This window comes from Takifugu flavidus, chromosome 13 (assembly GCF_003711565.1).
Source record: "Takifugu flavidus isolate HTHZ2018 chromosome 13, ASM371156v2, whole genome shotgun sequence".
Taxonomy (NCBI): Eukaryota; Metazoa; Chordata; class Actinopteri; order Tetraodontiformes; family Tetraodontidae; genus Takifugu; species Takifugu flavidus.
This window is the reverse complement of record NC_079532.1, coordinates 6,645,380-6,668,029: the sequence shown is the minus strand read 5'-3', so window position 1 is coordinate 6,668,029 and position 22,650 is coordinate 6,645,380. Positions and strand designations below refer to the sequence as shown.

Here is a 22,650-nt window from a genome sequence, read left to right as displayed (position 1 = left end):
CCGTGCGGCACCAGAGAAAAACGCTTCAGGCGGTGAGGAGGTGAAAATAATGCCAGTGTGGCGCACGTCTGATGGACAAATACGGAAATTACAGATAAATACGGACGTTACAGACAAATACGGACGTTACAGACACGGGCACATGTTTGCATCTTTTTTTGGGAAGTATATGACTTAACAACCTGGCTGTGTTAAGGCTTGATTATTTTTGCTCAATATTAGGTCTGTAAATGATTAATTTTATTTCACTTTACTTCTGGAGACAGTCTGCATTGACTGCTTGTGTGTGTGTGTGTGTGTGTGTGTGTGTGTGTGTGTGTGTGTGTGTGTGTGAGAGAGAGAGAGAGAGAGAGGGGGGGGATCTAAACACTGTAATTTGACTCAGTTCTTCTCTGCAAAAGCATTCGGGCTCTGAAAAGAACAACAAAACTCCCGTGTGGTTAGAGTTTTGACTCCACTTTCATTCCTCTGTGTGCTTCTGGTAATTGCCCTCTTAGATACCACACAGACCCCATCAGATGGTCCTGCGGGGTTTTGCTGTTGCGTTTTTCTACCTGTAGCCTTCCTGAACGCGCTGCAGGGAAGCATTTCTGCATTTCTGTCTGAAATTGTAAAAATGGAGCACATCGTGAATAGCTTTGCGAGCCCAGAATGTCGTGCACGCAGCAAAACTTTGGATCCCTGGCAGGCAGCAAGAAAATTAGATGCTTTGTGTTCAGAATACTTGTTTTCCTCTCCATCCGTGGGACCAATTACCAGAATGAACTGTAAGTGTTTTATCAGCGGCCATGCCTGCCCTACCAGGAGTGATGAAGAGGAGCACTCGTGGTTACACTTCCCATGAATCCAGATAAATGTCCTGCCAGATGGACATGATCGAAAGCGTTTCGGCTATTTTAAATCAATCGTAAATCGTTCCTTTCCTGCAGGAAGTGAGAAGACAAATGAGGGGACGCTTTTAGCTAACAGTCTAAGGAACCCAGACTTACAATAACAATAAAAATGTCCTGGGTTTTAATCCATCAGACTGGACAAATCGGTCTTTGTTTTCTCCAGTTCACATGACTTGCTCACGGGTCCCTAACGTGTCTGGAATGGGAGGTTATCATGAATAAATCAGCAGTGGGAGATGTTTGTCCATGTAGCCTGCGGAGGAAAGGGCCACCCGTCCCCACCCCACCCCCATCCCCACCTATTCTAGATTTCTTCTAGGTGCAGACACAGGGGGTGTAATTACTCTCCATCGCTGACACGATGTATTAAGGTGCCACCATTAAAGCACGTGCTCCTCCAACAATGAAAAGTCCTCCAGCACACGTGTGTTGACACACTGCAGGTCAGTGAGACGCTGGAACGGAGAAAAGACCCTTCTGCATCTGTAAAACAGCCACTTTGGGGGTTTATTTGACGCATATGAGCCGTGTCCCCCACACAGATGCCAACATTTGCTTCACCTGTCACCCACACACACATTTTTATACATATGGTAATAGAGCAGCTCTGAGGACAATTTGTGTATCTGATACACATGGAGACACTGTGCGCTCTGCAGATGTTCCTGGATGACAGAGGCACCCCTCAGAGCAGCAGTACTCGGGGACAACAGAATGTGTCACTCTCGGACTGTCCCGGGGTAGAAAAGTGCTGCTGAAGAGGGAGTCAATGTGGAGATGAGAGGATCTGCTCCGCTGCAAAGTGGTGCAGGCAGGAATAATCATTTTATTCGGAATTAGAGACGCATCACCAGTCGTATCTGGCAGGTTTGGAGTGTTTGGCTCATTAATAGATTATTTTAATGAGCGTGTTGACTCTTTATTCTGCTTATCAGGAAAAAAAACCACAACTTTAAATCAATCTTTTATTCACAAAAATCAGTGTACAATGTCTCAGGTTCTGCTTTATTCCTCAATAATTAAAAAGAAATGACCAACAATGATTAAAAACCTGGATTGAAAGGACATTAAGGATGTAGCCCTCTCACCTTTTTACGCGCCCCTAATCAACACATGTATGTTGATGGTTTATAGACTCCCCCAGCGCTGCTCCACACAGCCACTCCCATTAGCCCTGGATCCTATTGTCAGTGTGTGCAGTGAGCTGGCTCATTGGGCCCTCATGGTGAATGGCCCACAGCCATTCAGTCAGCATACAGAAGCTCATTAGAACTCTATAGACGCACAATTGTGAGGCACACATTAGAAACTTCCTCCTCTGGGACACAGACACCGCACACAAAGTGCCAGTTTGCTGCTAAGCTAAGCGCATTGTCCTGGTGATTCATAGAGCCTGGCCCTCTATTCACAATATTAAGTTCGAGTGGTGGAATATCAATTGCGTGTGCAATGGGCCGGTATCTTTTTAAGAGCTTTAGTGGGTTTTTTAAAAAAGGGGAGAAAAAGGATCTCAGCCGGTTTGCAGAGTGCTAGCTTTCAACAGGGCCATTGTGAGGCTCCTTGAAAGAAGGGACCCCGTTTCCCCCCCGACCATTTCTTAAAAGGGATGCACATCAAATAAATTCACATGAACTTGCTTCAGGGTGTTTCCAAGACCTCCTGTTTAAGAATAGCCTAATTATACCTCCCACTCCCAGAGAGCACTATAGGAATCTGTCTAATTATGAAGTGGTGAATCTTAACGATGATACGCTCTTGGTGATGCCTTTTAAAGAGTCTAAAAAGTGATACAGGACCGGTTGTCGCTGTGGGATATAACTAAAGAGTGTTTTTCGTTGTGAGGTGCGGGTAACGGCTTTGAAATAGCTGCACAATTTTCTCCACAGCTGAAAAACCAGAGCAGTTAAAGTTGTGCAGGCGTTCGCCTCAAGTTTAAACCGTTAAAGCCAATAACAAGACTGGAGATTAGCCGGGTTCCCCTCTGTTTGGCCCGGGAGGTTCACCCCAGCCACAGCTCCGGGCCTGGCACATTGCCACACTCTCTGCGGACAAAAGTAGATAAAAGTGGACTGGCTGACGCTCGTCATGTGACAGAGCCGCCGTGCCTTCTCCACCAGTCTGCCGGATAAAACCTCAAATTTGATTACAAGCAACCTTTGGCTCCCCGGCCGACACACAATGGCCGGAGCTGTCTGGGCCAATTTCCATGCTCAGCATGAGGTATCTACACGCGCAGGCTGGAGCTCCCCGCACACCCCTCAACGCCCCGCCGTCCGTGTGGATATGCCTGTTTACTGTGCCTGAAATCCGGCTCCGTCGCCCCTCCTGTTGGCCTTCTATTATCAGGATCATTAGCTGTAGTGTGAAAGGTGACACAGGCCTTTACTGATTCGCTGTCTGAAACATCAAAACAGGCCAACATTCACCGTATATTATGAATAATCATTTCACCCGTATAAAACCTTGACTTTAAGGGGTTTAAAGCAGTAGGAAACACCTAAGGAGGAGAACTAAACTCTCAAAATGCTATTAAAAAAATGCACATTTTCTTTAAAAAATAACAAATTTTTTTTCCTCCAACTACTTCCCGTGACTTTTAAAGTCTTCCTGGTTCATTCACTGGCTCCTTGTTTACCTGAAGTGTTTTTAAATGGTTCTGAAATGATCCCTAAATCCTCACAGTGCGCCGCTGAAGGGTTTTCTCACCGCACAAAGGGAGGCAGGAGAAAACTATTTACTACTAGAGAAGACTGTTTGGTGCATTTTAAACTTTGGCCAGCACTTTATTGTCTCTGGTGTCTATCATTTAATAGGCTGGTTGACATAATGAATGAGCCAGACCCACCTTCTGCCACTCCAGAAAGGAGCCTGGTCTTATCTGAATTGAGGAGCACATTAGGAGCTCTCGGCCAATCACGGCGCAGCCCCCCGAAGCAAAGTGCAGGCCCGAAAGAGGAACTTGTTTTCCTCCGAGTTTAATGAAGTTGGCCTGGTCACTCCAGAGGAGATTAAAGGAGAATTTAGTGTCACTGGGCTGTGACTGCTGAGGAGGGAACTCAAGTGTCCGGGTCACTGGCTGAGCGGGGATGGTCTCGGTTCAGAGCCGCACCAGGAGGAACATGGCCGCGTCTCCTCCTGCTCTTCCAGGCTTTGGGAACTCTGGGAAGAGTTTCCTGATCGACAATCTGCTGCAGTCACGGACGCCCTCGGCCCCCCCGGCAGGTGGACACCTGAGGCTGGTGGCGTGTGAACGGCCCAGGAGAACCTGGAGCTCCGAGCATGGAGCCCTGCAGATTCAGGCCCAGAGCCCCCCACAGGTGAAAGCTTTAGGAGGACCTCTTCTCCCCCACTCAGGAGGTAAACACACATATTTAAACCATTTTATTTATTTATTTTTTTGTCCTTTAGTTGGATAGAAAAAATGCTCCAGTCACATAAAAAGGCTACTTTTTTTAAACCATCATTTGTTTAAAATTTAGAGGCAGATTCTTATTGTTATTAATTATATAAACAGATTTTACAAATGCTGGAAGTAAGACGTTAAAAAATAATACTAAACATGTTGCATGTGTCAAATTTTGATTCATACAACTACTTAAACCTGCAACAGTGTGAAAAATGACCTGTAATGGTGAAGATTTAACCACGAAGGGGGACATTTTCTATTCTGTGCTTCATTCACATCTGCAGAGCTTTCAAAATACAATAAATATAATTATTCATTTATCAAAAGACGCATAATAACACTTAAGCCTGGTGATTAAGCATGTGTAATTTGCAGTTATCCTGTGGTATTTTTAAGCTAAGACCTCATTAGGAGGTGCTGCACTGTTAAAGAAACCTGAAACTAGGAGCTTCCGTTCATCGAGAGTGTCGTTCTGTGTAAATCCCCCAACACTTTCAAAGAAAGCTGAAGCGTAGATGAGCTGTGACGCAGGTGAAGGAACGGCTCCTCTGTTTGCAGGTGTGTTCGGCAGCGTGTTCCTGCAGAGCCCCCACTATCTGCTGGCATGCTGCGGTGGGTCCAGCCCCCCTCCCGTCTACTCCAGTGAGTGTTTTATGCCTCATCAGCGATGCCTCAGCTCCTCTCTAAGCATGAGCAGCGGGGTCTCTCATGCTCTCCACAGCTAATTACTGATGCAATGCCAAAGAGCTAATTCTTCGCTCAACTCTGCACAGCTCTATTCATAACCATTCACGGCTGTTTAGGGCGGGGGGGAGAAAGGGTGGGTTTCCAGGCTTTTAAGAGCCTCAGGGGCCCCCTATTTTGTACTTGCAACTACAGACTTTTAGCAGGGGCAAATATGCAGAGCTAATAAACATCTTGTCTACTGTCATATTAAGACTGCAATTACCAGGTGTGGATCCAGCTGCTGAACGCCACAGAATGTGGAGCTCCGGCTTCTCGGGAACTCAGCACGTTCAGGTGTTTGCGGAGCCCCACAAAGCTCAAACTTTTATGGCTTTAATCTTTAAAACATTCCAGGAAACCTGCAAAAAAAAGCAGCTAAAATGATTTGATAGGAACGCCCTCTGCTCCTGCGGTTGAAATACTCGCTGTCGCTACCGCTCGGGTACGATTAGTACGACGGTTGGGGGGTTATAGAGACCAGCATCACTCATTATTTAACATTTTCCAACAGAACCTGGAAGTTATTAGTTGCTGAATACTGCGATGCCTGTCACATGATGTGGAAAATAGCATAAATCAAAAAGGCCCGGGCCCACATGTCCCTGGATTCCCCTCAGGAGGCTGACACTTTCCCACAGTGCCCGGCAACAAAACAATGCCAGGTCTGGCCGTGACCAATTGGCACTTTCACTCCACCATCCACACGCGACCTCACCGCAATTTTTCACCGCCGCAATGAACTCCGCTCGGCACAAAAACGCTTGCTTACTCCTCTACAGAAGAGGGCCGGGCCGGGGACATCCCTCGGCTATTGTGCGGCTAAAGAGCTCGGCTCCCCAACCCCCCCTGCTTTCTCCTGCCCTTCAACGCTCATTCCTGCCCATTGAAGTTCCCTGACTAGGACATAAAGCATTCAATGAAAGTGACTTTTATAGACTTTTTCGAGCTCATCTCCACATACAAACTGCCTTCATACCTGCAACTAAAAAGATTTAGTGTTGGGGCAGTGAGGCATCGCGTAATGGCATTTCCATTGAACAGCTCTATTGTTGGTGTCCCACAGGGCTCTATAGTTGGCCCTCTGGGGTAGACACACACGTTGCCCAGGAATGACCTAGTAATCAGCTTTTTAAGCGGAAACCATTGACTCTCAATGGAGAAGTGAGAAGCATGTCCAAACCTGTTATGTGGTCCCTGGAGGTGGTCTATGTGCAGATTTGTCGTACAGATTAAAAAGGCAACATTGAATGGATCGGACGGATTGTTCAACTTGACTTTTGTTGTGTGTGCACCTGTGAGTGAAGTAGCGTGGGATTGCTCCTCACAGTTCGAATCAAATCCCTTTATTTTATTTGAAATTGATTTTTATTCCCTTTAGTCACCCTCAGTTTGTTAAATTGTTAAACAGAAGATAGAAACAAACGTAGTAAGAAGTGTATGAGCCTCACGGAATCTTTTTCAATTACATTTCAGAAGGAGCAAATGTCAGAATGTGGTCTGCAGACGTCAGTCCGAAGTCACGCAGAGGGATCCTGAGGAGGGCCGTGTTCTCCGAGGAACAGAGGAAGGAGCTGGAGAGAACGTTTCGGCGACAGAAATACATCAGCAAGATGGACAGGAACAAGCTGGCAGCTGATCTCAGCCTCAAAGAGTCACAGGTAACGAAATAAACTTTAACTCCAGTATGAATGTCTGTTACAAAAGGTTTTTTTTATCATCTAGTATGAGAAATCAAATACAAAGTGCATCCACGCGTGTGGCCCAAGATGTACAGAACAGACTTCAGTATGAAACATACACATCAGATTCCAGCTAAAGCTATGGAATTGTAACTTACACAAACATCTGCACATAAATATTTATCAATTTGGACCATAAAAGCTCCCTAAGTTACTATGACACCACTGAGTTGGAGCAACGGTCATATTTAATTCTTGCATTCTGCATTCTCACCGCTAGATGTCGTCAAATCTCATAATCTCTAAATCAGCAGCACAAATTTAGCTCGTGATGTTAAGAAGCAATTCCCTGTCTTGATTATTAAAGGATGTTATACTGTTAAAAATCAGCTCACTAACTCGGGAGAAAAAAATGTAAAAATAACTTTGGGCAACTGAACAGCAATTTCTTTTTTTTTTTCTTTTTTTAAAAAGATGCTGTTTCTCTGTTGCTTCAGGTGAAGATCTGGTTCCAAAACCGGAGAATGAAGTGGAGGAACTGTAAAGAGAAGGAAGTTCATAACACGCGCTCCCCGATGGACGAGCTCATGGCTCAAGGTCTTGCTCAGGAGGAACCGTCCCACAATCACATTGTTGCAAATACCAAGAGATCTCCACCAGCATCACAGAAGAGCCTCAGGAACTCACAAGAGGCCCCAACAGGCAGCTGAAGCAGCAGCTGCTGACTTTCCAAACCCTCATTAAACCTGTAAATAAATAAATACTAAAATGTATGTCACATCTTGTTTCCGAAAGCTAAAATTAGCCTTTCTGGACACGTAGGCTAACTGCTGTATTGCATCATAGATGTACAATAATAGCAACTAACCAGCCGACCACATTTAATCCATCCCAACGGATTCATTAAGCATATTATTTTTGTCATACGGTATTTTCAGGAAGTAATTAATCCATTAGACACAACAGCCTTCACCCAATATTGCTTCTTTTGTAAATAGTTCTGCTTCTTTCTTTTTTTTTACTGTAAATAAAGTGAATGAAGGTATCTACACGCGTGAAAATGTGTCAAAATGGATTTTGACACATGGATCAAGTTTGCATGACAATCATTTAACACATCCTCCATTCCATCACTTGTAGCCCCCCCAAATAACAACACATGGGCAGAAGAAGGTAGATGTTTTATTTTTATTTGTTATTTTGAAAATCACAAGTTAACGGAGGAAAAAACCCTTGCGTTTCTCCTTTTGTGATTGTGGGAAACTGTTAACAGTCCAATCCGGGGAGGGTGGTGCATTTCAAGATGCGGAGATAGTTTTTGACTTTATTGGAATCTCTTTTGAAGCAGTAGAGGAGGTCTTGGTGATCCCCAGGATCCAGTTCTCCTTGTTTGTAGAAGGAGACGGCGGCGGAGGGGCCCGAATGATCAGGAGTGATGTAACCCACCGAGTTGCGGATCACTCCCAGCAGCTTCATCTGAGGCAGCAGATCATAGAGATCTTGAGGTTAAAGATGCTTCGGACAAGGGAAGGAACACATGACACGTTCTCTTTATACAGTAAATTCAGATTTGCCTTTTCAGCCACTTTGGCCACGCCTTCCCTCAGCTCCCGCACCATCTCACTCATTTCCAGAGCCTTGTCGGAGCCGGAGAGGTTCAAGTCCTTATTCTGACCTTGAGACATGCTCCAGTAAAGACGTGACAAGGGGTCTGTCCAAGCCCGCAGCAGCCGCAGGATCACCTCAGTCAGCTGTTCTTTCTTAACAAAACACAACAAAGAGAGAACAATGACAAGATTCTGGACACGGGCGGGTAATTCAGAACATAATCCTCGACCTCTCACCCCTAACTTCTGCGCGTTCTCCTTGTCGTCGGGTGTTGGAATGCCGTAAGAATGGCACTTGCGTTTCCCAATGATGTTCCTGCTGGGAAGAAAATACCGCTCCTGCAGGAACACGTGCATGAACAGATGCAAACGGCAGCTGGCTCAAAGTGCCGGAGAGGAACGCAAACTCACATATTCCGAGTGCAGATCGCTGGAGGCGGCGTGCATCTTTGAGGATTGCTGTATGACCCTGTCGAAGACATCTGCCAGCAGAGGAAGAGGACATCCTGCCTGACTGTAGGAGCAGACGGGGAAGGTGTCCACCCTGATGCAGTGGTCCAGGCAGGCCAGAATCAGAGCTGCCATCCAAACTGGGAGGGGGACTACATTCAGCTCCAGAAATCCCTTAAAAACTTGCATAGACACTCTGGCTGCCAATGACTTACCTCTCTTCATGGTTCTTCTCCCACTGTGGACCATCACCAGATGACGAGTGGAGCTCTTTTTTCCCTTGCAGAACCTGACGCAAGTAGTTACGTCTGTCTGCTTTAATTGGCTAAAGTGCTGATTTACCTGCTCAGTCAATGGTAAAGAAAGCTTACCGGGGTGGAAATGCATGCAATATACTATAAAGTTGTATGCGATACAGAAATTAATTGCTCACTGTCTCTGTATAATATGGCCAAAACTACTACATGTAGGTCAAAAACAACTCTCTGACTGGCCAATTACAATAGCAAAGAATCTATTGGGAAACTATAAATATCTACATCAAATCAAACTATTTTGCCATCAACTGCACCGTAGTGAACAGCACCATAAAGTGTTGTTCCCAACTGTGGCTACAAGAGTTCAAAGGGGCCGATTCAAATGTAAAGTGTGGGATTTATCATATCGTTAGTGGTAGAAAGTGCCCCGTTTGCATGCATTCATGAGTCTTTATCTCTTTACTTCTTAAATGAGCCATGCTGAACACGAGTAATGAGCATTCCTTATCATTTTTGCCAGCATGAGCACGATCGGATCGTGTTGCAGATCATGAAGAGGCGTCCAGATGCACGACAACAGACGTCAACAGAATATTTTATTGTCATCTTTTTCCCATGACAGGCGCACAAAAAAAAGATGCCATAAATACAAACAGATGCGCATAAAAATATAATATACAGTCAATTTACATTTCTTCTTATTATGTACAAGTTTGAGTGCATTCTGTGTTTGCGTGCTGTCAGAGGAGGGATGCAGCGCATATGCATTTGATCTCAAGTGGACCTGGAGTCGTGGTTCTACAGGTGGAGGTGCAACAACACTCGCTCCACCTTCCACCCGCAGGCATCAGCATCTGTGGTGCTTCCACTTGCGGGTGGCCACGGCGATTTGAGTGTCTCTCTTGTGCCACGGGAAAAGGCGCACGAGGGTGATGGTGCCGTCGGGTGTCACCGAACCGGTCAGCACGTAAAGCTGCGAGCGTCCAGGACGCACCAGGGCGCTGGCGCACTGGGCGTTGATGAGCAGCCACTGCTGGATGAGGTGCTGGGTGTCGTACGGCAGCAGAGGTCCCTGGCGGACAAACTCCACGCGGCCCTCGACGCTGAACTCCAGCTGCCCCGAGGGGACGCGATGGCGGTGGAGCTTGGCGGTCACGGCTGTGTGCGAGGAAGGCCAACGCAAACGGTCAAGAGCCTTGAATTTCAATAGAATCTCAACGATGCGGATCTTGGTTCCAAAGGATTCTGACACTTACCAAAGTCAAACTGACAAAACGCTTCCAGGACCGTCTTCATCGTAGACGGCTCTTCCACAGAGGGACACTTTTGGCAGGCGGGTTTGGGCAAGTCTGCGACAGCAAATGGAGAATCATTTAATACAAGAGCAGAAGGTCTTTATTTCTCCACTGGTGAACAAAGACAGTGCCTACCTTTAGCAAAGTGGTTAAATTTAGCGTGGGGAGTGAGGCACATGTCCTCCTCAGCGGGGAAGCGATCGCAATCAAGCGCTTCAGGCCACAGGTGACCCTGGCAGGCCAGGACCGGAGCACAACTGTCCCTCACGGCCACACAGAGACTGCGGCACGGCTGGATGAAACTGCAGGGAGACGGGAAGAAACCTTACACACTGAAGACAGAGCAAGAGAAAGAGCTGCAGGACCAGGAGGTTTTAGACGTCTGCAGAAAAACTTACGTGTCGAGACAGACGGGGGCGATGAGGGAGCAGAGGAAGGCCTGGGCCTGAGGGTGGCAGCCCGCCTGCAAGAGGGGCCTCCAGTCCTCCGAGCGCGGGACCACCTCACCCTCCAGGCTGCTGTGACCCAAAAAATTAGGCAGCCGCATCTCGGAGTATCCGACATCCTTGCAGACCCTCATCTGGTTGGGGATGGCGACGCAGCGGGTGGACTGACCCATGTCGAATGCCAGCAGGGGAGAGGCCAGAGCCAGGAGAGCCGTAACAAAGAACAGAGTCATGGTTTGCAAAATCCACAAGTCCACAAGATGGAGAGCTGCGATGTGGTGTGAGCGGTGCTGCTGCTGCTGCTGGCTTTATATACAGGCCGCCCCGCCAGCCCCATCAGCCCTCAAGTCTGCTATCAACAATCTATCAAAGGCACAGAGACGACGTGTTTGGAGACAACGGCTTGTTTTGTGATCACTGCAGACGGGGGGGGGGGGGGGGCTAGCCAAATGGAGGGTGTGTGAGAGGGGGGGGGGTAACAATGGGCCGTTGCTGACAGCTTTCACCGAGTGACTTTAGTGTAGCTTTTGTAATAGCAGTTAATATTTCATTAAATAAAAAGATTAATTCTTAGTCATGATGTTTCCTCCATCCCTACTACCTACCACATCGTGCGAATATTATCTTTTCTGCACTCATCAACAGCTAAATGACAGTGTCTTTGAAGAGGGTGTAAATCGGGATCGTTGCCCCCCCCCCCCCAAAAAAAAAAAAACCCCAAAAACAACCTGAGGTTCTGGTAGAGACAGACAGTCTCTTCCATGCGGCTTTTATGTGTTCCTGCTTCCTGAGCTGTCGGGTCTCATCAGGCTCTCCTCACTTTGAACTGCCGGCGCTGCGAACTTAAATCAAAAGCAACCAAAAACGGGATTTCATGTGCACATTTCTGCATCATCACCTGACCCACGAGCACCATCTGCCCAGGAGCGTGTCACAACCTCATCATTTTAAAACCAAATCAAGCGTCTCGTCTCTTTCATGTGATCGGCTCCACACTATGAAGACCCAGAGCTTGATCAGTCTGCTGTTGGGCATCAGGCCCCAACTTGCCGCTGTCCCGCTGAAGACAGCAGAGATCTTGTTCTGAGATGCAGACCAGGCTCACAGACACGCTTATATGCCTCGCTCTCTCTCCGTCTGATGTATTGAGGCCTCCTAATTTAACAACAAACCCACATTACAGCGTCATTGTTTGGACGTCGTCTGTCTCCAGATTCAGACGAGGATCAAGGAGTGCTGCCTGGAGGCCATTTGGGAGCTTTTCCTCATGAATCGGAGGTCTCTATCCCACCCATCTGTCATGGTCATCGTGGCTTCAGGCATGCCAAAGTGTGGAACATTCTCGTTGGACCGGCTCCAACCTACGTCCGTTTGTTCCAGCGCTGGACGCACTCTCGGAGCCAGCCGGAGCTCTCCACCGGTCCAACACCCTGATTTGATGAGCGGAGGGCTGGTTCCAGTCCGGGTAGACGAGTACAACCCCCTCAGAGGGGACTAACTGGGCAATTAGTCACAGACCAATTTGAGAGAACAGTAGTTCCACACATTTAACAAGCTCCCCCTGCCAGGAGCCCGGCAGGGGTCTGTTGTTGGGCCTAATGGCTGCCCTGTAGACAGACACAGAGTCTGTCTTGGTAATGTGTTGCCTGCCCCTGTCTCAGTAATGAGAAGGTGACAGCATGAGGACGGGCTGAACAGTGGGCACCTGTCTGTCAAGGTCCCCTCCAGCAGGTTATCAAGTCAAGCCCAAACTCCGATAAATACACGGATAAATAATCTATAAAAATTTAATTCTCTTCCTACAGCGGCTCCAAGATAACAGAATAACTAAGATGTTACTTCAGAGTAGGACTAATTTAAAGGAATCAAATCCATTGTATTAAGGTCTTTAGAACAGGACTAAGTTAGAGGACAAAATGAAATAAATACAATTAGCAAAGTATAAACGACCAACTTTTAACAGTCATCAAAGACTTTGCAGAAGAGAAAAATGTAGGACATCAAAGCCAGAGGTGACCGGCGAAGGAAGAGGGCTCGGCTGTCTGAGCTGGGCCTCCCAATCAACAGTGAGCCCAGATAAAAGCTGGCTCCTTCACAGACACACAAGACTCATTAACAAAAGGGATAGAACCCCCCTATTTGCCTTTCTGCCCCCTCCACCCCCCCACCATCCTGCTGGGCTCCAGTATGACTGACAGTCCCTGTGCAGACTGTCAGTAGCACTCAATTGCCAAACGCAGTCTCCGAGTCTCGTGGGCAGACGCGGCCACGCCGGTGTGAGCAGACAAATGGAAACTATAAACGTCTGCAGGTTCACTCGTTATGCTAAACTGAGGCAATTCACATGGTAAAAGTTGAAATGTCATCCTTCAATTTTAGGGTATTTAACAAAGAGCTGAAAAATTAGGCCCTCGACAGCTGCGTCTGCGGAGACGTGGGGCTTCAGAAACTCCATTAAGAAGGATTAAGAACCGATTACAACTGTAGAGTGAACAAGAGGAACATCTTTATTTAGAATAAGGAGCAGAACTGTACTTCACGAACACAAAAATTCCTTGACAAAGAGACAGATTAGACTTTTTTCTTTTTTTTTACTATCTAAAAAAGGTAAAGAAAAAGCTGTAGAATGATTATTCAGCTTGACAAAGGTCATCCTGGCACCAGCTCACTCCTCGGACACCCTGGGAATCAAACAAAAGTGCGTTTGAGTTTGGCAGCAGTGCAGACGGATGCGGAGGCAGAGTTTACATACATCCTGCAGTCTCTCAGCGAGGGAGGGGGGTCACAGCCGACGTACGCCCCATTCATGTAACAGTACTGCAGCTGAGCCCTGAAGCATGGATCCTGGGAAGAACCCGAGATTCGGTGGATTAGGTGCACAGCTCAGCGTGAAGAGACTGGGATTGTGTTTTGATACTCACATTTATGAGAATGTGGGGGTTTCCCACGATTAAGAGCAGGGCTTTAGAGCGGGTGACAGCCACGTTGAAGCGTTTGGGATTTGACAGAAAGCCCAGCGTGCTCTGCAGGTCATTGTTCTCTAAAGACTCATTTGAGCGTACCTATAATTTAGGAGGATGGAAATAACTGGAAAACCTCCAGAACGGAAAAGTCATCGTTTAAACGAGGGAAGGTAACGGAAGTGAACTTGGCCCAGATAGGATTAGGCTGATCACACGCTGATGCAACTATGACGCACTGCTCCAACATGAAAGGCACTGCACTGCTCAGGATCTAAAGAAGCCAGTTTTATTTTTAAAATGATTTCCCTAATCTCCAAAAAGGATCTCAGCATTTCGGAACTTATACTCAAATATTTTGATCCTAGTCATGTTTAAATTCCAGTTAAGCTTTGCGCCATTAAACTCTATAATTCACCCAAACCAACTCAACAATAATTGTGTAATGTTTATGTCGTAATTGTATTTCTATTTTATTCTATATTTATGTATATATCCTTATGACACTTATATATATATACACACACACACACACACACACATATATGTGCTTATAATATATGCTTATAACGTTCTAATCTTATTTGTGTTTATTTATTCTGTTTCTATACTTTGTATAGGTTGCTACTACAATTGAATTTCCCTACGGGGATGAATAAAGTACATTTTAATCTTAAACATCACATTGTGCCTACCGTGGAAATGATGATGATGAGGAACTCCTGTCCTTGGAACTCTTCCACAGAGCCCACCTTAATGTCAAACAGGCCCACCTTACCAAGAAGAATCCGAATCTTCTCACACTACAGACAAATCAAGACGCCACTGAGCAAACCAGCAACTTTAAAATCCCTTTACTTGAAACAACCATCGTCCGACCTGTTTCCTGTATGGGGCAATGATGCCGATGTCAGACACGGCTACAGGGTTGTACAGCTTCTTGGCCAGCTGGCAGCAGTACAGCATGACCTGGACAGCCTCCACCGGGTTGAACCAGGATGGGTTGATGCCTTCCCTCATTTCTGTGCCCTGAAGCAAACCAGAGCTGAATCTCCGTCACCTTGACTGTCCAGGTGTATTCCTGCCATCAACCCAACGGTCACCTACTCTCACTCCGTGGAAGATTAGTGGAAAGCCTTTTTTGGGCAGGCTTTTCCACTGGCACAGAGAGTCGACCACGGCCCTGGGAGCTCTGACGCACAGCTCCCCCCGATAGAAGAGCTTGGAGGGCAGCACGAGCAAGGCCTCATGGGAACGGTAGTTGTAGACCAGCTTAGTCACCTGAAAGAGAAGAAAGCAGCTCGATTGAATAATGCTGCCGTGTCCACACACTTGCGTAATCTGAGACATGTGATCGTTGACCAGTCTGACCAGTCTCGGGTTGTATCCCCAGTCGTGTCTGGAGTAAAGTGGGTTGGCCATCAGCCTTTCCAGCATGGACACCCCCATCCCAAAGGCAGCGGCGATCTTGGACTTGATCACTGGGCCCAACTGACAGGGGTCACCAGCTAATACTATCTAAAGAGCAGATGGTGGGGGAGACACTATCAAATAGATTCCTTTAAATAATATTGCGAATAATCCGAACTTTTTTCCTCAGACCTGTCCGTCTCTCTCAGAGATAAAAGCAATTGGAATCAGGGCCTCTGGTTCTGTAGCCTGTCCAGCTTCATCCAGAAAAACGTGGGTGAAATGTCCCACTCTGTGGAGACACGAGCTCACCATGAGCTGAATAACAAATAAAAGAGAAGCGAAGACAACACGACATTTACAGCAAGGCCCAAACCGTACTGTACTCCTATATTATGGAACAGGCCGGCACTGGAGCAGGTGCTGACAACAATCCTGTGATAGGACGCATGGCGAACATCCTCTCCTGCTTTTGAATACAGTCTCAGAACTTCTGGGATGGACTGGGGGGGGTGAAACAACATTGTCAGTCCAAAAGTACATCTGTAGGCCTGTAGGCCCATTTTTGGATGGTGGGTTTGTCCTCCGTCCCCCTTTATCTTACCTCCTCCTGCCTACAGGACGCGTTGACTCGAGCCAAACTTGCCGCGTGCAGGAACCCGCTCTGATGGAGGCGGAGGCAGATGAGGTCCGCAGCACTGTTGGAAGGTGTGCACACCAGAACGCGGCTGTTGGGCAGAAAGTGGTAAACCTGGTGGTCCAGGTCCCGAACACAAGAACAGGAGGACATGGGGTTAGATTAAACACAACCGTTGGCGTGTACTTCTTTAAAACGGACCTAGGTCCAAAGATTGAGTGAAGCAGTACCTGTAGTATTGTTTCTATAAGAGTAATGGTCTTTCCAGTCCCAGGAGGTCCAAACAGCACGTAAGGAAGGGGTCGACACTCTCCCGCCAGGATCCTCTTCACTGCCTCTCTCTGAGGTGGGTTCAGGTCGGGGTTGAAGAACTGCCCTATCCTGGGGATGGGCTTAGATGGCAAACAACCATCTAGAAGAAAGGTTATATCAAGATTTTGCCTGTTTCCGTTGGGAAATAAAACACCTGAACCTTTAGTCTGTGTTCCTTGTGACTTCATGTCAATGGAAATACTGGACGCGCTTCCGTTTATCAAGGTCGCAGCCTGGTGTTCAGATGGCTATTAGACTTCAGAGAACAAAATAAAAATATCTTGAAATCTTAAATATTTCCTTACCTTGTTATCTGACACTGTTTGGTTCTCATCCGACTCATCTAACCACTTTTCTGTCCACTGAGGGGTCTGAACAGTCACCCTGGATGGAAAAAGAACTGCAAAACAGTCAAAGAACATTTATTTGAAAGAATAGTCTGGTGCTGCCTACTAATAGATGTTTATACCTTTAACTGTACTGTATATTTATTAGAATCAAACATGTGGGACAGTGCATTCTTATAACGTCTAAAATGTAAGATTAACAGTGAATGAAATGGGACAAACTAAACATTCTCTTACTTTCTCTAAAATCCTTAGTGAGTTCCAGTGCGTTGTGGCAGCGCCTCATGGTCAACCTGGTAACAACTAATCGCTTAATATAAACGCATAACTGCCATGAATTTCTTAAGAATGTGAATTAAATCACGGCAGAAAGTCTTTTCCAACCTGTTGTAAGAGAACTCAACATCCAGCGGCTCTCCGATGTAGCCGTGCTGAAAGTCCGAGTTGGCTCTCAAGCTGACACTTTCATCGCAAATCTAAATAAAAAAGGAATTACGAGAAAGAGAGATTAAACCTAAATTTCGCCAACATTTGATTCTGCTGTGGCTGTGTTAGACGCACCTCTGTGACATAACTTATGAATTCCATCAGCATTCCGTTCCTCTGGGGTTTCTTCAGTAGCACTCTGTCGCCTAGAGAACACAGGTGTCACAAGAGTGTTTGTGAAGGGGGGGCATTTGGAACTGTCATGTTTTCACCAATACTGAGATGAGGTCTTCCTTCAGCCAGCCCGGGAACGTCGAGGTGTAAAGAGCCCGCTCCTTTCTTAAGGAGGGCCCCACTGATGGAGAATTCCTTGAGTTCCTTCTGAGCGTGCAGCTCTTCCAGCCAGAGGAGAGCTGAGAAACGTGACTGCATGTTGAGAGACGACAGCGCCTGAGAGAAGAGACGCACGGTTCAGCTGTGCAAACTCAAATACACTTAACAGCTGACTCTCATTTTGGTAACATCGTTAACTTATCCAGCGCCTTCATTTTATTTGCCTTTCCTGAACCTTAAATATACCAACCAAAGGCGAGCATTTTTGTTTACCTCTCCTAAGCAGGGCTGAACTACCAGAACATCCATCTGTGCCTCCACGCAGTCCCTGAGAGCCCGAGGCAGCGAGTACGAGGGTAGAAAGTCTGGCAACCGTCTCCTAGAGAAGCTGTAGGTGGGAGAGTCATACTTAATTAAGGATGACAGGAATAATTACAGGCTTCATCTACAACAACTTAACTGGTGTTAAATTGGTCATTTACCATAATTCCATGACAGGTGCAGAGTAATTAGTATAAGTAATATTAGATTAATAGATATTCAGAGGTGGTGCTGTTTTAAAAGCTAATTTGATACCTTGGTGGATCTCTAGGAGCAACGACTGTGATCACATGGGAAGGTGCTGCTGAGACCGGATGAGTCTCACTGGGAGCGTAGGGAGACGAGGGCTGCAGCAAGTCCTCCTCCTTACTGGACACCGTGACCTCCAGTCGCCTCCCCATGGTAAAAGAGGAGAAGTGCAGCAGCAGCAGCTCGGCGCAGCGTCCCAAGCTCCTGACAAGTTTCACACGCTGGATTTAATCGCAGTGACAACTTGCAAAACGCCCCACAGAGAGGCTGGAGTTTCAGATGACGCTGGCAGCTTCATAGGAACTTACTAACTTTGTTTGGCACACTATTTGGATAGACAGCCTTTCTCCGGGAAGAATGTTCACCTCCTTTTCTTCTCTCCTTGCACCGGCAGGATGGATCTCCTTGTCCACATCATTATTTTCTTCTTCCGCAGCTTTCGCACTGCCTTCAGGGGGACGTTGTTGTCTCTGTGTAGCGGAGTCAGACCCAAGGAAAAACTGTGCTTCTGAGTCCCACCCAGCAAACTCCAAGCACTTCAACGTCTGTGTGTCTGAACCTTTATTCCTATTAGGACATAAAGGGATTAGTAAAAGGCAGCTGCTGGTGGGAGATGCTATGGGGTGCAAATATGGACATTCTCGTCAGGAGTTCTGATGAGAATCGCAGTAAAATGCAAACTCCTGGAAGCTAGCATGGATGTTCTGTGCATTTAACACTTACTCGATCCAAAAGACGAGTGCTCGTGTCTCGCCAATCATCACGTTCCCAAACTTGCCATAGTCTGAAACAACTACCCCTTCTTTGTTTTCAAAAATGTTCTGGAGAGGAACCTCAGACTTGGAAACATTCAGACTACAGAAAGGACAATTTTATACAGACGTGCGTGTAAAAAGCTACGAGAAATCATTTGTAATGTTGGTATTAATACCTTTGATGACACGGTGCCATACACAGCGCCCTCCAGCTGTAGAGGGACTGACTGCTCTCCACCATTACCAGGTTAACCAGGTGTCCTGGAGAAGGCCGGTAGTTAGAAGGCAGCAGAAGACTGTCCAAGGAGAAGAAGACTTTGTCCTGCACCACTCCACTTTTAGCATACACACTGGTCACACGTGCCTGAAGACAGAATCAGAAGAACGTGCAGAAAAGACAGAAAAAGCTGCTGTGAACATTAATGGCTCAGCTTTTTAAAAATGACCCCAACACATGTATTCACGACCTCTATCATTCCCTCACAGACTCGTGACTGAACCATCAGAGTACAACATATATCACAGTGCACATGATCAAGCCTTACATTACCTGATCAAGACGGCTATAACGTAAAGGGGCCACAAACTGAACCTGAGAGGTCCACTGAAGAGGGTCAATGAGATATTTGGCTTGGACCCAGTCACCTTTCATTGGCACATAACCTTTAAAAAACCCAAAAGACACGCATATGTCATCAGACAAGTAAGAGGGCTGAAGGTTTGCCTTCACGGTGAGCACAAATACCATCCCAAAGACTGTGGCACGGGAAGTATGTGTTCTCGTTTATGTAGCCGCCATCTTTGTCAAACGACGTGACGGTGCCGATGAGAGGCCGCAGGCACTTGCTCTCATTATCGAGAGAGGTTTGTCCACCATCCTCCCACGCCTCTGCATATTTCTCCACCTGGGTTATACAGGAAAGGCAACTTGAGCATGTGTTCAAAGCCCTTGGACACCAGCATGCATATTTAGAGGGTGGCTGAGTGGTGGAGAAGAGCATTCTCACCCTTATTGCTTTCCAGCCTCCGTGAGGTCCATCTCTCACGGCCGTGTAGTTGACCAGGTCGCCCGGCTGCAGCGGCACGCCGCCCAGCACCTCAGCGCTGGTGAAGCGCACCGCATCGTCGATCATCCCCTGGCCGAGATGCAGACGAGTCACCACGCTGCCATTAACGCTGCGAACATTCTCGATTCCTCCTTGATAAAGGAAGCAGAGGCCCTCAGGAATGTTCGTGCATACCCCCGTACCACCTGCCGGAACGCTGATGCTCACCTGAAGTGTCTGAAACGTCCTCTGCGTTGACCTCCGCGGTCCGCCATAACGGAGACACCAGTTTCGACAACATGGTCTGGACGGCGGTAAGCATGTTATCCAAAAAAATCGTCCCCAAGTGGAAACTATCTAAAACAGAAACCTACAACAAAGTTTGTACAGTGGGGGAGTAGTTTTGCGTGGTTAGGGAGCACTGGCTGGAGACTCGACGCTGCACGTTCAAGCTAGCATCGCTGATGTAGCTTAGCATCAATGACGGCGCTCAGTCGTTGGAAAGCACCTGTGAATGAAGTGGACGGAAACAATCTGGTGTTATTTTCCTGTTAATGCTACAAGCACAGACTGAATGCTATGTGTATTGAAAGAGAAACCTGTTTGTTCGCTGAATCAGCAAAGTCTTTCGCAGGTGCATTTACGTGCGCGGGTTGGCTCGAAAACAGCAGCCCCAAAGTCAACTTTCTAGCGTTGGTTGCACATGGACCGTAAATTGCTTGTGTAATTTATACATAATTGATATTAACCGTAAAACCAGTTGCCCTAGCTTTGTATTACACAGATAATTCGATAACGTTATATCTTTTAATGTTTAGTAGGATTTAAATGACCAAGACTGCATTTTAAAGTAAGCTAAATTCAATCTCAAACGTGTGTATTATGACCTAAAAATAAATAAAATAATCTATACAATGTATTCTGAATTGCAACACGGACGGAAGACTAATTGTAGAAAAAGACGTCCCCCTACTGTTTACATCAGTCTCTGGAAGAAGGCCTCCAGCTTTATCGCAGTGCACTCTGGGATTTGTAGTTTAGTTGGCGCTAAACGTCAATGCCTGTTCAACACGTTTTCCAGTTTAACACAAGTTTGATGTAGCACACACACGCACGCATACACACGCATACGCAATGGGGGAAAAAGTATTTAGTCAGCCACCGATTGTGAGGACTTTTCATCATAGGTAAAAATCCAGTAAATCACAATGTAGGATTTTTAAAGAATTTATTTATAAGTTCCTGCATAAAATAAGTATTTGGTCACCTACAAACAGGCAAGATTTCTGGCTCTCACAACCCTCTAACAACTTCTTTAAGAGGCTCTTCTGTCCTCCACTCACCTGTATTAATGGGACCTGTTTGAACTTGTTATCTGTATAAAAGACACCTGAGCACATCCTCAAACAGTCAGACTCCAACAACAACATCTGTTTTTCTTTAACGTGGACAGGATGCCTGATTCGTTTTAAGGGAGGAATGAATGGGGCTATTATCGTGTGATTTTTGAGCAAAAACCTCCTTCCATCAGCGAGAGCACTGAAGATGAAGACATGGCTGGGTCTTCCAGCATGACAATGATCCCAAACACATCGTCCAGGCAACAAAAGAACGGCTCCACAAGAAGCATTTCAAGGTCCTGGAGTGGCCGTGCCAGTCTCCAGACCTCAACCCAATAGAAAATCTGTGACAATATAACTGCTCCCCCATAAATATAATATCAAATATAACTACAAAGAGCAGTCTAGAGCAGTGATGCTTTGGGGCTGTTGCTGGGCAACGCTTATGAGGAGATCTGCATGGAAGAATGGGCCAAAATACCCTACAGTCAGTTCATTGTCAACAAAGGTTAGATTATATGGAGTTGAACTTTTGTTGTTGACCAAATACTTATTTTATGCAGGAATTTATATAAAAATCCTTTATATTTCACTTTATGTATCTCACAGTTGAAATGTACCTATGATGGAAATTACAGACCTCTGTCATCATTTCTAGTGAAGGTAGCTGAATAAATACTTTATACACACACACACACACACACACACACACACACATTTGTTTGATTTGAATAAATTTAAATGCTTAAAGAAAAACACAACAAAAGAGTTGCATAACAGTACTAAATTTTAATTGGTGCCCTGTTACAAATTGAAAATTTATTATCTGACCACAAGTAATTAATTTCAGCCACATTTATGGGGGGAAGAGAAAAGATCTGTTTTGGGAAATTGTTAGCAGTCAAAAGGGACCATATGATTTGTAGCTACTTGCAGCATGCAAACACTGATATCATATTTATGGCGGAGCAGTTGTATTGATTTAGCGTCTCCTTAAAAGATGTAACGTAAGTGGTTTGTAATTGTGGTTTTTCTTTATGGACCCCCATTTCGGTCTAATTAAGAGAAGAATGTTGCATGCATACTTCATCTTTGTCTGTGTGATCGGTGGATGGAAACACTTCAGTTGGGGTTTATTGGCTTTTCCTGTATGCGATTTTATTTTTGTTAAATTGGAGATCACCCGATTTTCACCACAAGAGGGCAGCAAAGATGCTGTCAACGAGCAACAGGTTGCAACTGCGGCCAACAGGAATCAGATAAAAGTAGAATCTCTGAACGAATGCTCTTGTACCTGCATTCTGCTTATCTGTGAAATCATTAAAATATTAGAAATGCTTACACACAATACAGACATAGATGCAAACAGGAAAAGAGAATTAATCCTTAATCTCAGTCTGATTATGGATCTTTAGATGATGTCTTCCTGTCTTCACTGCAGATAAAGGACGTTGGTTGGAGAAGCATGGAGGTACCATTTAAACTATCATATATTAGTATTTCTTTTTTATCCAGTTAATTGTTCATCAAACAAATCCTTGCTTTGTCTGGTAAGGGACAGAATCTGTGTTTACGGTGTTCTGTGTATACGGTGCAGTTCATGTGAAAGGGGGGATTAATTAGATAATCTTTTCTGAGAGGCGTCTCTGTTCCTTCAGTATGGATACCAGATGCGGCTTGGAATTCATCTGGAATGATGAATGTATATATAACTCAGGGAAAGTGTAGGAACATTACAATGGCGCGCACGGCCAG

General features: G+C 46.0%; 4 protein-coding genes across 6 annotated transcripts; 1 reads left to right on the top strand and 3 right to left on the bottom strand.

Annotated features, from left to right (window-relative positions):
* The first annotated feature begins 3,368 nt into the window (after positions 1-3,368).
* On the top strand, positions 3,369-7,477 carry dbx2 (developing brain homeobox 2). Of its 2 annotated transcripts, XM_057053020.1 has the most exons (4): positions 3,372-4,250; positions 4,858-4,941; positions 6,499-6,683; positions 7,202-7,477. In XM_057053020.1, the coding sequence occupies exons 1-4, from the start codon at positions 3,980-3,982 to the stop codon at positions 7,412-7,414; spliced, it is 753 nt and encodes a 250-aa protein (XP_056909000.1). In that variant the 5' UTR covers positions 3,372-3,979; the 3' UTR covers positions 7,415-7,477. The 2 variants fall into 2 exon arrangements, with proteins under 2 accessions (XP_056909001.1, XP_056909000.1); XM_057053021.1 differs by lacking the exon at positions 4,858-4,941 and having other exon boundaries at positions 3,369-4,250.
* Positions 7,478-7,970: 493 nt separating this feature from the next.
* On the bottom strand, positions 7,971-8,986 carry LOC130536575 (prolactin-like). Its single transcript, XM_057052628.1, has 5 exons — positions 8,977-8,986; positions 8,723-8,901; positions 8,549-8,650; positions 8,279-8,464; positions 7,971-8,180 (listed from the first exon to the last, which is right to left on the bottom strand). Exons 1-5 carry the CDS (start codon positions 8,984-8,986, stop codon positions 7,971-7,973), a joined length of 687 nt encoding a protein of 228 aa, XP_056908608.1.
* Positions 8,987-9,601: 615 nt separating this feature from the next.
* Positions 9,602-11,106, bottom strand: szl (sizzled). Its single transcript, XM_057053019.1, has 4 exons — positions 10,712-11,106; positions 10,449-10,615; positions 10,275-10,367; positions 9,602-10,176 (listed from the first exon to the last, which is right to left on the bottom strand). Exons 1-4 carry the CDS (start codon positions 10,990-10,992, stop codon positions 9,866-9,868), a joined length of 852 nt encoding a protein of 283 aa, XP_056908999.1. The 5' UTR covers positions 10,993-11,106; the 3' UTR covers positions 9,602-9,865.
* A 2,139-nt stretch (positions 11,107-13,245) lies between these two features.
* Positions 13,246-20,553, bottom strand: mov10l1 (Mov10 like RISC complex RNA helicase 1). Of its 2 annotated transcripts, none has more exons than XM_057052975.1 (27): positions 20,155-20,553; positions 19,784-20,063; positions 19,517-19,704; positions 19,255-19,414; positions 19,060-19,172; positions 18,686-18,873; positions 18,478-18,609; positions 18,067-18,321; positions 17,761-17,958; positions 17,458-17,572; positions 17,124-17,301; positions 16,987-17,057; positions 16,810-16,901; positions 16,663-16,718; positions 16,384-16,478; positions 16,239-16,311; positions 15,997-16,178; positions 15,734-15,880; positions 15,511-15,632; positions 15,322-15,421; positions 15,091-15,237; positions 14,827-15,000; positions 14,599-14,748; positions 14,415-14,522; positions 13,681-13,821; positions 13,512-13,603; positions 13,246-13,440 (listed from the first exon to the last, which is right to left on the bottom strand). In XM_057052975.1, exons 2-27 carry the CDS (start codon positions 19,875-19,877, stop codon positions 13,425-13,427), a joined length of 3,387 nt encoding a protein of 1,128 aa, XP_056908955.1. In that variant the 5' UTR covers positions 19,878-20,063; positions 20,155-20,553; the 3' UTR covers positions 13,246-13,424. The 2 variants fall into 2 exon arrangements, with proteins under 2 accessions (XP_056908955.1, XP_056908954.1); XM_057052974.1 differs by having other exon boundaries at positions 19,517-19,707; positions 20,155-20,552.
* Between the last annotated feature and the right edge of the window lie 2,097 nt (positions 20,554-22,650).

Coding starts and splice junctions, on each gene's coding strand:
- dbx2 (XM_057053020.1), top strand. CDS start 3,980: ATGGTCTCGGTTCAGAGCCGCACCAGGAGGAACATGGCCGCGTCTCCT. Junction 4,251..4,857: donor TCTTCTCCCCCACTCAGGAG/GTAAACACACAT, acceptor CTCTGTTTGCAG/GTGTGTTCGGCAGCGTGTTC. Junction 6,684..7,201: donor TCAGCCTCAAAGAGTCACAG/GTAACGAAATAA, acceptor CTGTTGCTTCAG/GTGAAGATCTGGTTCCAAAA.
- LOC130536575 (XM_057052628.1), bottom strand. Junction 8,465..8,548: donor AGAACGCGCAGAAGTTAGGG/GTGAGAGGTCGA, acceptor TGTTTTGTTAAG/AAAGAACAGCTGACTGAGGT. Junction 8,181..8,278: donor TGGCCAAAGTGGCTGAAAAG/GCAAATCTGAAT, acceptor CTGCTGCCTCAG/ATGAAGCTGCTGGGAGTGAT.
- szl (XM_057053019.1), bottom strand. CDS start 10,992: ATGACTCTGTTCTTTGTTACGGCTCTCCTGGCTCTGGCCTCTCCCCTG. Junction 10,616..10,711: donor GCCCCCGTCTGTCTCGACAC/GTAAGTTTTTCT, acceptor GTCTCCCTGCAG/TTTCATCCAGCCGTGCCGCA. Junction 10,177..10,274: donor GTTTTGTCAGTTTGACTTTG/GTAAGTGTCAGA, acceptor CCTCGCACACAG/CCGTGACCGCCAAGCTCCAC.
- mov10l1 (XM_057052974.1), bottom strand. CDS start 19,877: ATGCTTACCGCCGTCCAGACCATGTTGTCGAAACTGGTGTCTCCGTTA. Junction 15,001..15,090: donor GGGGATACAACCCGAGACTG/GTCAGACTGGTC, acceptor CTTCTCTTTCAG/GTGACTAAGCTGGTCTACAA. Junction 13,604..13,680: donor ACCCCCACATTCTCATAAAT/GTGAGTATCAAA, acceptor GGTTCTTCCCAG/GATCCATGCTTCAGGGCTCA.